Genomic DNA, 17,123 nt, shown 5'->3' with positions numbered 1-17,123 from the left:
GTGCAGCACGGACTGGACGGTGTGTGGACACGAGCTGGAGGCCTGAATGCAAATCCCTGCACGCGTATCGGTATTAATATCGAATATGGGATGGGGCTAGACCGCGGTGATACTATCGTCGACACGGGCAACGAGAATAAAATGAGGAGCGAGGGGATAATCAGACCACTGCTTGACGTACCGCGGGACGAGCAAACAGATCGACTTGATATCTGCTGATTGGAACTTCTCGATGACGAGGGGCGGAGGCATTCTTGGATTATTCTCGGTGACTAGTCCGCGGAGGAATCACGGCCGCTACCCCTCGAGGACATAGATTATTTTGATACCTGCTAATTGGAGGCTCTGAATGACGACTGGTAGCTCGAGGACTGAGGCTACCGAGGACTTGGCCTAGGAAAAACGCTTGGGAAGGATAGGGCAGTGACTCTGCAGTGGTAGTAGATACCTGGATGGATTACTGACGATCGTAAGACAGAAGGATAGAGGGATTTTTGTGGAATATGTTTAAAGAATACCTTGTAATCTGATAAAGATGAATACTGACAATTTTAGGTACCTGTTACAAGAACTAGTGAATTCTTCTAACAAAAATAAATTGTCAATCATATTAATTAGAAATCCAGTAGATGAAGTAAGATGAAGTACCTACAGCGGAACTTGTGAAGACTTTCAGCAGAAACTACCCCTAAAAAAAATATCCTCTGCTTTGACAGAAAGAAATAGCTCACAAGCCTAGATATAACCAAAAAAAAAACTGAGATTAATTATAAATTTCTCTTAGAGCATCAGCCTCCAATAGACCCATTTCCATCACACCCCATATTTATTTTGCGTCCCTCCTCCACCCCGACAGAACTCCAATTGAATCCGACCCATTCCCCCTACCGAGGCACACATTTATCCCCCTTCATTGTCCCGTGGAAATTGGCAAGCTCGGTTTACGGTTACTCGCAATTAAAGCGTGTGGTAATTGGGCACGGACACCGTTACGATATTAACGCGCGCGAGCGCTTGACGGAATAATCGAATCGTAGGTGGAACAAAGGCAGCCTTAATGGTCGGCCAACAGATTCCCCGGTTATTATCGTTGCTATGATGCTATTACGCCACGGTTCATTAACATTTATCGGCGTACGCAACTGTTGTCTCGGGCTGGCCGATGGCTATCGTTTAATTGGGGTCAGCTGATTAACTTCGCGTTCGAATGTCGGTGGAACGTATCGACGTCGGAAAAGGGGGTCGTTCGCATCCTCGTCGATCTTATCGTCGTCGTCATCAACGTCATCGGCGTCCCGCAACGTTACTGAACCGATGATATGTTTCCTATTAGCCACCGTCTGGCTGAATACCTCGTCCGAAGAGGAAAGAACTTAATGGCGGCTATACGAAAATAATGGAGTCAATGGGTTTGTTGTTCGCTCGTACGCGTTACCGATTGCCAATTGACGGCCACTGCTTGACAGCGGGATTTTTCTACGCCTGGAAGATCGCCGCGTAAATTAACTGCATTCTGTTCTGATGAAACGCATTATTGGAGCAGAGGCGCTCCTATTGGGAGACCTAATTGAGAAGAGGCCTGTAGAAATTCTTTTTCTTTTTTATTTTTTAAAAAACTTAAAGTGTGGAATTTTTAGAGCTTCTATATGGGAACACTTGTGTATGTAAGTGTTAAGGGGATTGCAAAGGGATTTCTAGATCCTACTCCTGGACTATTCCTTCATTCAGGTCCATAGCCCGAAGACCCGACATGCACGATACGATGAAAAATCGCCAAGTTTCTCGGAACTACGGGAAGCCAGCTTGTTCACAGTTTTTTTGCTGATCCTAAGTGAAAAAAGTCGCTAGTCAGCAAGAAGTGATCGACTTCGTCCACGAGACGAGCTGTTCGTGAAAAAACTTGCGTAAACCGGTTTTTTCTACTAGACCCTCTTCCGTGAAGCAGAAAAAGCCTACGGTCAGCATTTCTCAGCCAGCTCACACAAACTAGACACGCACACAGGAAGCAGACCAGAATGGAGTATCATATTCCATCTATCTAACTTTTATCGTCGTTATTACTCTCCTTAATAAGTTAAAAACGTCGAGGATGAACACATGCCAAAAGAAATGGTAAATAAGTGCTGTCCCTTGTAAATTCTAAGATTCTTCTACTCCAATCAGCATCTTTTCCCCGAGCCTCGGGACGCAAGTCTCTACTCAAGTACTTGAAATCGTCTAAACGACCCAACGCAGCCTGGACGCTCCCCCCAGCATAATTTATGCTGGCGGCAAGCGACTAATTCATTTAATTAGTCTCACACGTAAATCAAGCCGCCTGGTTCGCCCGTAATCGGCCTCAGCCATCGAGTTCCCCTGGCGTCTGGGGTATCGAAACGCAGTCATCTTCTTCGAGGTCGAGACGAGTTTCCTCAGCTCTTGCTAACAAACCAGCAAGCCTCGAGACTCGATTTCCCAAAAAGAAGACCTCCGAACAGAAGATAAGAAATCGAGAGAATAATTGAAGGAACGTCCAGTTTCATCGGCTAATCGTTCCAATTTCGATTGATTAATTCCACAGCAGTTCCTCCTTTTCCGTACCTGGATTTGCATAATTGGCCAGCGGTGACCGTTTCGCTCGATATCGCAGTCGACAGACGAGGCCCCTCGAGAAACGCCAATTCCAATTAACCATCGATTATTGCCCTCGCGCCGATCACCGATCGCTATCGATTTTTTCGCTCGTCCTACTAATTCGTTGAAACGAGTCCCCTCTACGTGGCTACAGAAAAGATAAGTGACATCGTTCAGATCGTTCGAGTCGGCTTCTGGAAGCGCAGCAAAAGGGCAGAGTCGATCGACAAAGTAGCAGACAGTGGAGCAGACTGACTTATTCCGACCCGTTAGCCCAATTTCTCATTCCACCTCAAGGACGACCAGGTTCGCCAGCATCGGCTCGGAGAGACACGCGTATCCGTGACCACGCTGGTTATTATCTTTTCGCATTTTTCGACCGAGATTATTCTCGAAACGAATGGCCCTCTTAAGACCCGCGACCGGATCATTAATCTGGGCTTCGAAGATGGCCGAGTTGTCGGTGCGCGACGCTGAAATCGACCGAATGGGGGCCCTCCACGTATCACCTTCGCGATCGAACGCGTGTCTCGTTACTTTAATTTCGTCTTCGCGTGTTCAAAGCCAATAATAGAACGACGATGGAAAAATCGCGGCTCGCCCAGACCCATCCACCGGCAGAGATTAAACCGAGGCTTATAGAACAGGATATTCCTGACTGGCACAATGTAACAACGCCTTCGGTACGGGGTGGAGCTGGTGAACGTAATTCAAGAAATCTCTCGGCTACTTTCGAGCTTGATAAAGAAGCATCGAGATTGGCTACAGTCGATATGTGTACCGACTGCTTACTTTTCTGTTTGTAATTTTTCCATGGAGAGAGCTGAATCGGGCTGTCTTCGAACCTGCTCCTTTTCTTCTGCTTTAATAAACCGAGAATCGAGTATAATGGGCTCTCGATAAAGAAGGAGGCGATGGCTCAATAAATTCAACGCAAATTTTGCACTTAGCATTGAGAGTCTCAGAGGCCTTCTGCGGAAACTTCATTTTTCGAATTCTCTTTGTATCGTAATTTCAAGTACAGCAGAGTTAATGGTGAACGTGTATCCAAGGTGTACCATACCCCTTAACATTGTGCCTACATCTCGCCGAGTGTACCTGATCATCTGCACCTCCAATCCCTAAGCAATAGATCAATCACAGATCCATCTCTCCAAAAATAAACCCAAGCTACTTCCCGTTCCAAGAACCATCTCCAGATCACTCTGAACGCTGACCCTCGATTCGCAGAAATGACGGAGACCCAGTACACCTTTTACTTAGCCATCTGTCTGGGTTTAAATCAAATCTGACGGTTCCTGGCGTTGCCATGGTCATCGACGTCAGTGGACGATGGCCAGGCGTCGAGGAGAGACGAGAGATTCGAAGCGGTTTCGCAGCTGGCCGATGGTATTGATGGTGCTGCCGATGGCAGTGCACCAGTCAGCTAGCTACAATTGACTTCGACCTCTGCCACTGCTAGACTACGAGGCAGCCACTTCAAGGGAAGCTTTTGATTCACTGCTTGCCATAACGCTGCCAGATCTGACAGTCGGCGATTCTGGAGGGACAACGCGTAGGGCTAGAATACTCTGTGACTTTAACCCTTTTATGAGAGTTCTAGCTCCCTAGGAATATGCATTGTAATTTGGAACGAAATTGCCTAGTTCAGCATGGAGTTCTGGGGACACTAGGTCAATTCTCCAGCATGGAAAGAAATTAATTTTTTCCTATATTCAAAGACACATTTTTCAAGAAAAAATAAGGCTTTCAAGAGACAACTAGTTACCTACTATTTTCTGCTTAGAGATGATATTTCTCCTTCGATTATGAATGGAATTAATTTCCCTCGCAGTCGCGGATGTGAAATTAGAATTAGAGTGAGCGTTCCGACAGGACGATGGTTTTCGAGGGGGCCGAATGAAACCGTATCAGGACGTTAAACGGATTTGTCAGCGGCAAAGTGGATTTCGAGCTCGAATACGTGTCGCTCCCGCGGGACGACGAACTAAGAGGATTCGATTCGCAGCGTGCAGTCGGTATCGGGCCGGAAATTTGCATTAAATGGTTTTTGTGTGAGACTCACGTGCTCGTCCACAGAGTACGTTAGCTCCCCGTCGTCGTACAGGACGAACCATCTTCTCTGCCACCTCTGAAACAGAAAAAGAAACGAAATGTTGGTGGAAAATATACTTCATATAATTGTTATTAATAATATGCGTGGTAAAATGTTCTTGCTGTGATGAATATTTTATTGAAAATATCAATTTCTCGCTAACTATTGCTCGTTTGATTAATCTTGGATTTGATATTGCGCGAAACACTTGTTTAATTGGTATCCCCTCTCCTAGTCAAGATGATATAAATACCCTTGGAGGACGACAAATTTCTCACTCGCTCCGGAGTCTTTGGAGGGTGAGGATCGTCCTGGCGATCCTTTGGAAGGACCTCCTGGACATCCCTGGACATCCCTGGACATCCCTGGACCTAGTGGTCAGTCCTGACCATTGGTCATCTTTATGAAAACGTTTAATTTTTTGATACAATTTTTTTGTTACAATTTTTTTTTTTTTTTATTAGCATTTAAATATTTTAAACCCTAAGATCCTGGGTAAGTCTTTATGTCTTGAGAAGTCTATGTGTATTGCAGACTATATCTACCTATCTCTCATCGGTGACAGAACCTGCTCAAGGAATCTCTAAGGTCTACTGACGCAGCAGTCAGACAATTAACACGTTGCCGACGTTAATTAGAGGTATAGCTAGAAAAAGAAGTAGCTGCTACTGCCACTCGCGATTTCTCTTTCGTTGTACGACATGACGAGCCATCCTCGAGAATATTTTTAGACTGCCTTCTTTATACACATAGTAGACCCCTTAGTTCCACCACGAAGAAAAGAAACAAAAATTAAACAAGATCTTGCTAAAAAAAATTTCTTTGAATTTTTTTACCAAATTCATAATTCATTTACCAGATTCATTTGCAATCCACGAAGGTGCCCCAAACATTCGCTGGACCTCGAATTTGACGGTAGAGGATTAAAAGAATCACGAAGTTTGTGGGACAGCGAGCGACGTTCAGAAGCTTCGCGTCTCGATTGTATGCAAATGAGCATATAAAGTTCGTGGCTGGACGCGCAGTCCCCACGATGTCCCACGGGACCACGTTATGACGCAACAGGAACGAGTCGATCCGATCAGAGCGAATCTCGACCGTGGAGAAAGTTTGGCGTATATTTTAAGCGGGAGAGAGTCGAAGAAGCGCTTTTTCGATCGGGCACAATGCCCAGTTTCTCACTTTCCGCGGGGAAGATCGTTTCGACGCGATTACTCGCGGCTGAAACGCGCTGAACGCTTGGCCTTCGCGATGACTACGCCTAGTGTGACCCAGATCCATTATTTACTCGCTTCGTAAACGCGATTCTGGGAATTATTCGCGATTGTGAGAGATTTTGAAGATGTGGCCTCGGGTCGAAGGTCAGAAATCTGAGGTCTTACAACTGCAGGGATATTTCAAAAATATGGAGTTTCTTTAAAACATCTAATCTGGTCTCAATTGACCCTGAGTATGATTCTAGATCTATGGACGGAATGAAAGTCCCGAAATAAGGTAGCTTCGAAATTGTAAAGGTCACTGGAAAAATTGCATTCTTGGACGAACTGTGTCACGCTCAAAACATCTAGAAACCATTCACTCTCCATTCACGCTCCCTCTCGCAAAATCCTCCTGCTCCCACATTACTGTATCACGCAGACTGCAGTATTCTCAGGTATATCTCTACCTTAAACGTTGCAGAATGCTTGTTACGAGAGTTTCGATTTACGGAATAACGGTTTAGTAGGTTGCACCTATTCGTGAAAGTCTCTGCACCTTCTAGACCTTCTACCTAGGCCTATTCTGCAGTTCGACTGTCTGAACGCTAGCATTCCATCGATAGCCCAGTTGATAATAGTTAATACTGTGACCTGTGGGGGTGATCCTAATTATCTACTGATTACGCATCTTGTGATCTACTCTACTTGCTTTGTGTGCTTGCGAAACAATGTTGCAATGATAGTCAAGCTGATAATTGCTGGATAACTGAGAGAACCGAAGTACATAAGCCTTGGCGAAGTACATAGCGTTAGAAGATCCTATGATTATATGTATGTAGTTTGTAAATGGAATTTAGATAGAGACACTATGCTCATGGACTATTCACTAATGTAGAATAGGACTTTGCAAAGACGATACTAAACCTCAGAGACCCATTTTCTTCAGAGACCTCTTCACCTCAGAAACACTTTGCTTTAGAGACCCTTTCTTTCAAAGACCCTACAAAATTTGTACATAATTGTCTCAACTTACAGTAGAGTTATTACTTAATAACCCTATATCAAGATACCATGTTCTAACTTGACCCTCCTATCTCAAACAAAAGAAACATTCATACCTCGAAGCTCAGATCATTCCTCAAGGATCCGAGCTCAAAAGTCTACTCCAAATCTCAAGCACCTCGCTCTCTGGATCCTACTCCCCACAAACTCACCTCCCAAACTCAACCACCACTCTCTCCAACGCAGCAGAGAATACCCCCGACCAGCGATACCGTTACAAAATCCACACCACTTGCCCCACATACTCTTTCCAAGACAATCGCCCATTGATATCCTCGGCGATAACCGTAGGACGACGAAGTCAAAGTAAAGCCCCGATCGACCGGTTTTCGCGGGGCCCACGGTTCACCAGGGGTCGATCCTCGTGGGCTGTCGGCGCAGGGACCCGTCGTCGAATAGACGCACAGGTACCGTTGCACTGGTCCTCCTGGGACCAGCGAGCGATGAAGAAGGAGCGCGGAAAGAGAGGCGAGATTTCAGCCTACACGAGGCGGCGGTATCTTCATCTGGTAATTATTCAGCGGGCCCCGCGGAGCACGGCACGTGCGTGGGAAGATCTCTCTCCGCGGAGGAAGAGGAAGAAGACGGAGGAGACGCGGGGCCCGAACAATGCCGCGGGATTGAGACGGTGGAAGAGAAAGCACGGAACGGGCCCGTAATCTCTTCCTCGTGTAACGCTCGCTGCAACCTCCGCGCCGTGGCTCTTCGCTTCAATAGACCCTTCGCGTGGATACGTGCGAAAATCCTGAGCAACCGACCCTGGGACCCGCTACTATTACGTTTCAGCCACGACTATCGGCGAACCAAATGCGCTGCACTGAGCTTGGAAATTGGAGTTCGAGGGGAGTTCGTCTGCTGTGACTGTTTACGATAGGATGCAGTAGACTACAGCTTCGTTAGGCGGTGCTACAGGCAGAGATTAGAGAGGTAAGTGTTCCAGTAGCTGATTATGTCTCGATAGCTGAACACTCGTGGCACCTTCGTTTAGCTTTAACACTATCGGGAACGCTGGTTTAGAAAATCGGTTAAAACAATGCTAATGTGGTGTCAAGAGGTTGCAGTGTCAAGCTTAATTTCTGATGTGTCTTATAAAAGAGAAAAAGTAGTATTTTAATATGAGTAGTATAGGTACTCAGCTAGGAGGACGTAAAGTGTAGTAATTCAAGTAGGTACTGAGACATGGATTTTTGGAATATTTGACATCTTAGATATTAAAGCTTCTTTACCATAGAGGAATCTTAGATTTATCTTAGACAATTCATTTTTATAACTACGTCCAAGTAGATTGGTTCATTACCCTATAACTAGTCAGACTCTCGTCCCTTTACAGCGCCGCCGCTGGATGCATCATAGTATCCATAATACACCGTCACCCAATACGAAGAAGGTTAAGTGGTTCGGCCTCCTGTAGAAGCTCTGCAGGTTCGATATTTCATGAACCCATGGACCCGCATGTTCCTGACCTATCCCACCTTCCTGGTTTCGACGGATGGTCGTTAAAGCCGCCCACCAGAACCGCTCTCGACTCGGTCTGTTTGCTTGGGGGCTTTGTGGAATGATACTACATAGCATAGTGAGGTTTCGGTGGTCGAGTGATTCTTTTAATGGGCTCCGACACTTTCACGGTCTGAGTTTATGGAATATTGTGGCCGAGACTTGGCAGGTTGAGGTCTGGCGGCGGAGTCAGCTGGAGACATTAGGGAATTTACGACTGTAGGATTTCTCAATCTAAATGCAATGTCTTAGAAACTAATTTTGCATCTCAGAGCTATCTAGTTTAGGAAGATTCTCTAATCTCTTTAGCATAGTCTTATTTATGAATTTTTTTTAATACAATTGTTATGAAGACATAATAAAATACAAAGTGAATAGCAAGGTAAATGTCCCCATGCCTGAACACTTAAGATACAGTGTCCCAGGTACTCAAACTATGAGGTGCCAGAAAACTGAAGACACTACTTTATAACACTAGTTTCTATTTTTAATTAGGTGTACCTAATACATCAGAAGTTAAGCTTAGAATTAAATAAAATTAACATAAAATTAACACTATTGTCTTAGTATCGTAATATGGTCAACCACTGAGACATTTATCTTATTCACTAGGAATTCTGCATGGTGACGAGTGTCAGGATCGAATACTATATCTGAAACGCAAAAATCGCAGCGGCTAAGGTTCCCTGGAACCCAGGCAACTTCGGAACGCTGACCTACCGCACCTTCTTCCGGGTATAGCGACGATCGTTTTGCATCGCCCACGGATCAAGGACTTCTGGTTTCATCGGCGCACGAGCATCGCGTCGATCATCCGGGACGGGATGCTTCCTCGACAGGAAGGTAGGCAAAAAGGTGAACATACCACTTTGTCACTGGTGACGCGGGGAATTTCGCATCGTCGCGATCGAGGGCCCTTCATCCGACTCAATGGTTCGCCAATTCGTATCACCTCTATCCACGCGACGTCAACTCATACTGATACTTTCGTTATTAATTTCTCTTTTAATCGTAAGGACTCTTGACCATATATTGTAATATAATTCTATAAACATCTGTTTAAGTCTTTGGGTACGTGTAATCATTTTGTAACTGAAACAGCTAGCCATTTCCTTAAGTTAATACTATAATTATTAATGCATTGGCACACTGGGCTGCGAAAAATGGTATACCATTCTAGAATTAATCAGGTTGAATTGGTAGGTAGATTGAAAAACAAACTAGAGATACTATTCTTAAAAAATAAGTCGTATGTAAGTAGCTAGATACTAGCAAGTAATCGAGAATTAAAATCTCGAATAACAGAGAAAGTGACTATGTAAATGAAAGCTCGATTAATCCAGCTACTACTGTACACAGATATACTTAGATAGCTATACCACCTAAGATCCAAAAAAGAAAATTCTCAATTTAATTTCCTCGTATCGCCCTCACCTCAAACTCAAATCACCAGAATATTTCCTACCCAGTCGTTAAAATCACCAAGAAAACCCCCTCAGAATCATTTCCTTGCACCTTATCACCGGGATCGTTTCCTCCAAGATCCATCGATTACAGAAGTCGGAAAGCGTCGGTCCAGTCAGCGTCCACAACGAAGCTGCAGACGAATTTATTACGCGCGGAGGACGCGGTGATGTCGAGCGCGAAGATGCACGTAACGTCTCGCGATAAGATCAGGATTTAGAGCGGAATGGATCGCGAACGCCAGCGTACGTGTACTCTCGTCCGATCCGCCAGGATAGCGCTATTAACCACGCGCCCGAGTACCGCTGTAAATTTGGGAAAAAACCAGTCCCAATGCGAGGGCGCCAGTGATTTCGATGCCTGGCCGATGTTCTCTCCCCCTTCGGCTTCGCTGCATTCCACGGGATTAATGATCGTTATGGGAGGCAATAATTGTCCCAGGGATGCAAACGGGAGAGGAGTCCCCTCGAAAGAGGCGATTCGAAGGCGTTCGTGACATTGTAACATGGCGCCGAATGTCCCGACTTCCTGGTCACCGATCAGGCTTGTATCTTCTTCGACTCCGTGTCCGTGTTTACCTCACGATTCTCACGTGGCGTGGTCATAGCGTGCTACCATGCATAGAGCGGCCGCTATCATTCGAGTCCCCGCGTGTACTGGCGGGGAATGGGCGAGGTTGCTGAAGGGACCAATCTGACCTCAACGGTAACGTGACCCGACGATAGCCCTCGCGATCCCTCGATCAAATGCCCACGATTTTAGCCTATCCTGTTTCACGTCGATCTGGGGGAGGAATCGGATGCTTCGGGATTCAGTTTTGCTTCGGGAAAAACTTCAAGCCTCTCTATTACTCGCTGTATTCAACTGCTCTAGAATGAATCTTCTTGAAAAGTCACAAACTCAAGAATTCTTCCAAAGAATGTACAGTACAGTCTGACAAATATAGTTTCGATGGTCACCTTTCATTTCACTTTTTAAATACGTAGCTAATATCCAGTATCAGGTGCTGTCCAGTTTTAGCTACAGTTACCCTACCTATAATCTAACAAATCTAGTTCTTCTAGTCACATTTCCATAGCTTAGAGCCAACGTGACCGAAGTCCTTTTTTGTTATTTTTCAGAAGAGTCGAGAATCAACTTGGCCACTTTATTGTATTTCATTTTTTTGAAGATGTAGCTTAATGCCCAATATTAGATACTGTCTAGTATTAGGTACACTTATCCTACCCAGATAATTTTTTCCAAAGATGGTATTCGATACTCCACTCCTCGACCATAGAATCGTCAGAAGGAACTCCCTCGTTTCCCGACGCTCCTCTCATCGACCTTGATAAGCAGATCTGCTATCCCGAACGTTCCGATTTCACCCGTGCTTCCTGGTTATCGATTATCTTCAACCACTTAACCGTCTATAACGAGTCGCGCGGCGAGGCCGACGTTTAGTCACGGTGTCTTATCAAGAATGTAGGCTACTGGCTTGGTTTTCCTGTTGCGCGAATATATCAATTTACCGTATGTATCACGGTCTTCGATCTAGCCTAAGGTAGTGGCCGATGGAAACACCCATCGTCATCGTTCGCCGCTGGAAATCGATCGATCGGCAGACACCTACAGGCGTATCGGGTCCATCGAGGGGACCGAGGGCCCATTAATTAATCATTACCACCTTCTGCGCTTACTCGCCCCCCCGAACCCCCCCCTGGACCAAGCGCTGCAGCGAGCCCCCGTGCCTTCTTCATTTCCTCGTGACTCCAGGCCTGCCTTGACGGGATAATCTACGATCGAATCGGTCGTTACGGCTTCACTTCGACTTCCTGGTGGCTGATTATCTCCCGCGGACCGTATCCCCCGCGATCGTCGCTTGCTGCAGTCATGATACCCCTGGAGCAGAGGAGAGGGGAGCAGAGGATCCTCGGGGTGATGTCTGAGTCTTGATGAGAGGCTCAATTGCTGTGGTCGCGCACGCGTTTGGTAAATGGTGAGCGAGAGATTGGATGGGGTAGTAGGTTTGGATAATTCAGGGATTTGAGACTTTGGATTAAGATTCCTAAGGCGGGAATTAGAAACTATTTAGAGTGAAGATTTGGTTTAACTACTGGGGGAATTGGAGAAGGAGAAGAACTTTATTGGAGAGGGTCTGAGCTCTGTTTTTTTGGGATCATATGGGATATTTTAAAATTTGGCTACTAGAAACTGTTAAGATTTGACTACTCCAAAATTCGAAAATATGGACACCAGAAACTGGTAATATTTGAATCTTCGAAAAGTTGAAACTTGGAGAATTTGAAATCTAGAAATCTAAATATATTAAAATTTTGAAAACGAGAAATCTCTCGATGTCAAGCATCACTATAACTAGCCACGAAAATTCTAACTACGATCCACTACGTGAGTATTTTTATTTCTAGATATGGGGAATACAGCGACGATCGAATCAGCGACACGCGTCGTACGTGGGCCTTTAATTAAATATAGACAGGTGCATCGGAGAAAGTCCGACGAGTGAAAGTCCCCAGCGCGATCTTGGTGACGACGATTCATAACGCGACGAAGAGCGATCGCTTGTTTAGAAGGTGTCCAGCTAATTGGCACCGCTGAATCCTAAATGCACGCGCTGGCGTGACGGTTGAACAGCGATGCTCTTTTTCCCCTTGGAAGGTTCCATCGAGGCAGAAAGAAACGGGGAACACGAGCGGAGAAATCGAGCGACGATATGGTCACGAGGATGGGAAAAAATTAGAATCTGGAGGACGAGGCTGGCTCAAGCGTTATCAGCGTTTTCGTAGAGAGCCGAAGGAGAAATCCACGTCCTTGATGAAAGCTGTGCGCAGCTCCTGCAACTAACTGGTTACAAAATCTATCTCGCGTGTTCATCTACCGCGGACGAGACGTTTTCACCGACGGGAAAATCGGCGGGCTCTCTAATTAAACTGTTTGTTAAACGAGACGCATCGAGGATCGCTGGTCAATTAATGGCGACGCGATAAATCATTACTGTAAATGGACACGAATGTCCACGATGCTGAAACGCGAGTTGTTTGGACACAGAAACCAAGACACCTGAGGAACAATCAAAAATACTCTGAAGCTGGGACAATGTCTGCAAACAGTTCAGAAAGTCTTTGTCACCCTTACTCGATTCTTCCAGGAACACTTAGAACAGTATGCAAACAGACAATTTCTAGAGAATTGAATGTCCTTGCTGTTAGCGAACAGTTTGCGAACTCTGGTGTATTCGTAAGGAGCCTAGAATATCTTAAAAAATTAAATTCAAAATTAAATAACTCAAAGTACCTACTAAAAAAGAACCTCAAAAAATCCTCGAAAGAAAAACACCCAAGAAACCTGATTAGACGACCAATTCTCCACTCTCAATTCCCCTTAGATCACTATCAGTGATTAATGCAGGCCATTTAAATTCACAGATAAGGATCCCTGTTAAAAGACAAATCAGGAAACGCAGGTCGTCGATCATTGTTCGTTATCCAAGGCAGTTTCCAGGGCGCACCGAGTAATCGCCGCTGGAATTTCCAGCCGAGTTACAAACGAGCGTTGAAACGATATGGATCTGGTTATCCTGAAACGACCGTCGAGCGTGTCGCGGGTCACCGCTTTCCTGGCGCTACGCTTCGCGCCAGGTAAATATCTCGCCAGGCGAAATCACCTGAGGCGAGACGATGATCAAACGTGTCGACGACCAAGCTGATTTTTATCTTTACGCTCTGACAGCCGAGCGCCGCGATAATTCGGCCGCTTTACGATTATTTAACCACGGCCACACCTAGAGGAAAGGTCAAGTGTGCCGATTCTGAGCGAAGTTTCACCTGCGTTTCGATTTGCTCCTCGATGGACGTCGGGTTTCTCTTAGACACTGACGGCCCGTCGAATGACGAGTAATCGACGCGCTGAAATCCTGGGGAGCTTCAGTCAAGATGCGATGGAATATTGTCTCTATGTGGATACAGTGACTCATGGATTTGGGAACATTAACTGTGAAAAAAATTACTGTAGGTAGTTAAAAAGGTAGTTCCCTCTCTTACTTATTTCATTTCTAGAATTACTGTCTGATTATTGTGTCTTGATACACGTTTGATGGTATACTCACAGTATATCATTATTTTCTATACATTACTTTTGCACTTAATGTATCTCTTGCCTTGTTAAGAACAAATTCAAGTTTCCCTTAGATAAGTAAGCTTCCAAGTGGTTCAAAATCGTGAATTTCTATCGACTCGAGAAGGTAGACCAGTGGAGGCACGATTATCCCATCCCAGTGGACTTATATCAAAAGAAACCTGTGAAACATCTTGGCTATGAATCCTCCTTCATGTTTCTTCACCTTCCAGTCTGATTCTGCAGTTGATATTCCAGTGTCTAGGCCCGAGCATCGTTCTGGAATTCATTCCTCTTGCGCGGAATGCGCAGCACGCGTCTACACGGTTCAAGACTCTCGAAAATCCCGAATAAACTCGCTGTCGTTGCTCCGAACAGGCCGAGACAGAAGTACCCCGATAACCTTTCACCCCGACTTCCTTTTCCAGCCGCTTCCGAGTTCTCTCGCGCGGATGCAAATACGAATTTCGCCGTCAAGGCAGCATTCCGCCCACGTGGAGCTAGCCTTCCAGCCGGCTTGTAATTTATCTGCGCCAGATACGTCGGGTTCGCCAAGTGGGAACGAAGGTGATGGCGTTGGCTGAAAGAAGGCCTCGTAATTCCTGCGTTGCCGTAAGCCCGACGACTTTGCACCGTTACGAATCACGCACTGGATGAACGAGAAGAGAGATGGCAGCCTTGATTTGGAGATCGCGGAGATGGGCATCTTGGGAGCCAGGTTGAAGGTTCCGAGGACTGAGATGTACGTGTGTGTGGCAGGTGGATGAGATGTAGATAGGGTTTAGAGTTTACATTGGTACTTTGATGGTGAAGTAGAATTTAGAATTGGAGATCTGGCTTCGTATATGTATAGGTACTTGAAGATTAAGCAGCTTTATAGTGAGATATTTTATGCTTGTGTACATCTATAACTTTTGTTTTATCTGCAGTCATTGTGTGTTGAAGCAGTCAAGTTCTACTCTAAACAACTCGATACCAAAATTTGGATATTTTTTATACATATAGGTACTTTAAGGCTTAAGGACATGCTTTGGAAGTTTCATTAGTTAAACGTAACTGCACCATCTAAGAAGCACTGATATTCTGCTCCAATAAGTATCTATTCTGTTTCAAGTTCCCAAGACCCAGATTTCTCATAATCGATAATATCGTCCACCGAGAAGCAATCAAGCGAAAAGTCATCGAAACTAGGATTCGAAGGTCTAGAAATCATCGAGAGTCAAGCGTGGCGACAGTAGAATAGAAAGGCGGTAATTGGCCAGTGACTTTCTCGCGACTGGAGAAGGGGCACGTGCACGAATCATAATTTGCAGTGACAAACCTTTGTCCCCAGCCGCGTCCAATAAATCCCAACACAATAGCGTGGCCCCCCTCGTTCGTGGGCCCCATTTACATTAGTCCTCGCGCCAGGAAGACAATGCCAAGCTAAAGGAATAGAAATAAGAGGAAGAGCGTCGAAGGGCTGCAAGCCAAGCAAGAGAAGATGGTTCTTCCCCGAATTTTTCCCAAATTCAAAATTCCCTCAGGAACTTAATAAATTTTTTTCGGAACTGATTTTGCGGTATATTTCAAGTCTGAAGTCTCCCTTTTCTAACGAGACTTTAAAAATTGATCTACGATTTTTTTTCGCCGAGTTATCGAGGTCTGAATGAAAAGTGTGACTCTGGCTTCAGAATAGCTCAATGATCCAGAGATAGAAAAAATTGCCAATTTTTGGACTGCTGTAACTTCGTCAAAAAAAATCGCAGGGAGGTGAGCCTAGTCTCATTCTGAAGGGCAAAGCCTCTACTTTGGCGTTCCTTAGTTGAACTTGTTCGAAAAAAATTCTTGACTTCACGTCCCGCCAAGAAAGAGAGGGTGGTTTTTTTCCGAAAGTTTTCCAACTTCGATCGTGTGTCAGGAACTTGATAAATTTTTTTGACAACTTTTTCACGGGGTATATTAAAGACTGAACCCTCCCCTTTCGAACGAGACCATGGCGAGTGTTCTACGATTTCTTTTCGCCGAGATATCGAGGTCTGAATGAAAAGTGAGCCTCCAGCCTCGAAATCACGCAGTGTTCCAGAGGCCGAAAAAGTAGTCAATCTTTGAGCTGCTGTAACGTCGCCAAAAAAAATCGCAGGGAAGTGAGCCTGGTCTCATTTTAAAGGGCAAAGCCTCTACTTTGGCACTCCTGAGTTGAATTTATCCGAAAAAAATTCTTGACTTCACGTCCCACCGAGAAAGAGAGGGTTGTTCTTCTACAAAAGTTTCCCAGATTCAGTCGTCTGTCAGGAACTTGATCAATTTTTTTCGGGACTTCTCCTAGGAGAAAATTGAAGCGTGAACCCTCCCCTTTCGAACAAGACCATCGCGAGTGCTCTGCGATTTTTTTTCGCCAAGATATCGAAGTCTGAATGATAAGTGAGCCTCCAACCTCGGAATCACGCAGTGTTCCAGAGGCCGAAAAAGTAGTCAATTTTTGAGATGCTGTAGATCCGTCAAAAAAAATCGCAGGGAAGTGTGCCTGGTCTCATTCTAAAGGGCAAAGCCTCTACTTTGACGCCCCTGAGTTGAACTTGTTCGAAAAAATTTCTTGACTTCACATCCTGCCAACAAAGAGAGGATGGTTTTTCGCCGGAAGTTTTCCAACTTCAGTCGTCTGTCAAGAACTTGATGAATTTTTTTCGCGACTTTTTCTCCAGGGAGATTGAAGTCTGAACCCTCCCCTTTCGAACGAGACCTTGGGGAGCGCTCTGCGATTTTTTTTCGCCAAGATATTCCGCTCAGAACGAAAAGTGAGCCTTCAACCTCGGAATCGCACAGTTTTCCAGAGCCCGAAAAAGTAGTCAATCTTTGAGCTGCTGTAACTTCGTCAAAAAAAATCGCACCGAGGTGAGTCTGGTCTCATTTTAAAGAGCAAAGCCTCTATTTTAACACCCCTGAATTTAACTCGCTCAAAAAAAATTCTCCGCGCCACGACATGACGACAAAAAGAGAATGATTCTTTCCAGAAAGCTTTCCAACTTCAGACGACTCTCAGAAACTTAATAAATTTTTTTCGCGACTCCTCATGAGAGAAAATGAAACTACGAACTCTGCCC

The 17,123-nt window shown here is 45.2% G+C and overlaps 1 protein-coding gene across 6 annotated transcripts in view; it reads right to left on the bottom strand.

Moving 5' to 3' along the window:
- The window catches only part of Osp (myosin phosphatase Rho interacting protein outspread), a 154,275-nt gene that overhangs the window by 61,855 nt on the left and 75,297 nt on the right, over window positions 1-17,123 (bottom strand). For 5 of the 6 annotated variants that reach the window (XM_076377417.1, XM_076377412.1, XM_076377414.1 and 2 more), the window contains exon 3: window positions 4,679-4,744. The exons of the other annotated variant lie outside the window; for it this stretch is intronic. In XM_076377417.1, coding sequence (XP_076233532.1) covers window positions 4,679-4,744 — 66 coding nt within the window. The remainder of the gene's footprint in view (window positions 1-4,678; window positions 4,745-17,123) is intronic. 6 annotated transcript variants of the gene reach the window in all.

This window comes from Calliopsis andreniformis, chromosome 4 (assembly GCF_051401765.1).
Source record: "Calliopsis andreniformis isolate RMS-2024a chromosome 4, iyCalAndr_principal, whole genome shotgun sequence".
NCBI lineage: Eukaryota > Metazoa > Arthropoda > Insecta > Hymenoptera > Andrenidae > Calliopsis > Calliopsis andreniformis.
The sequence above is the reverse complement of the archived record's forward strand: the minus strand, read 5'-3'. Positions and strand labels throughout refer to the sequence as shown.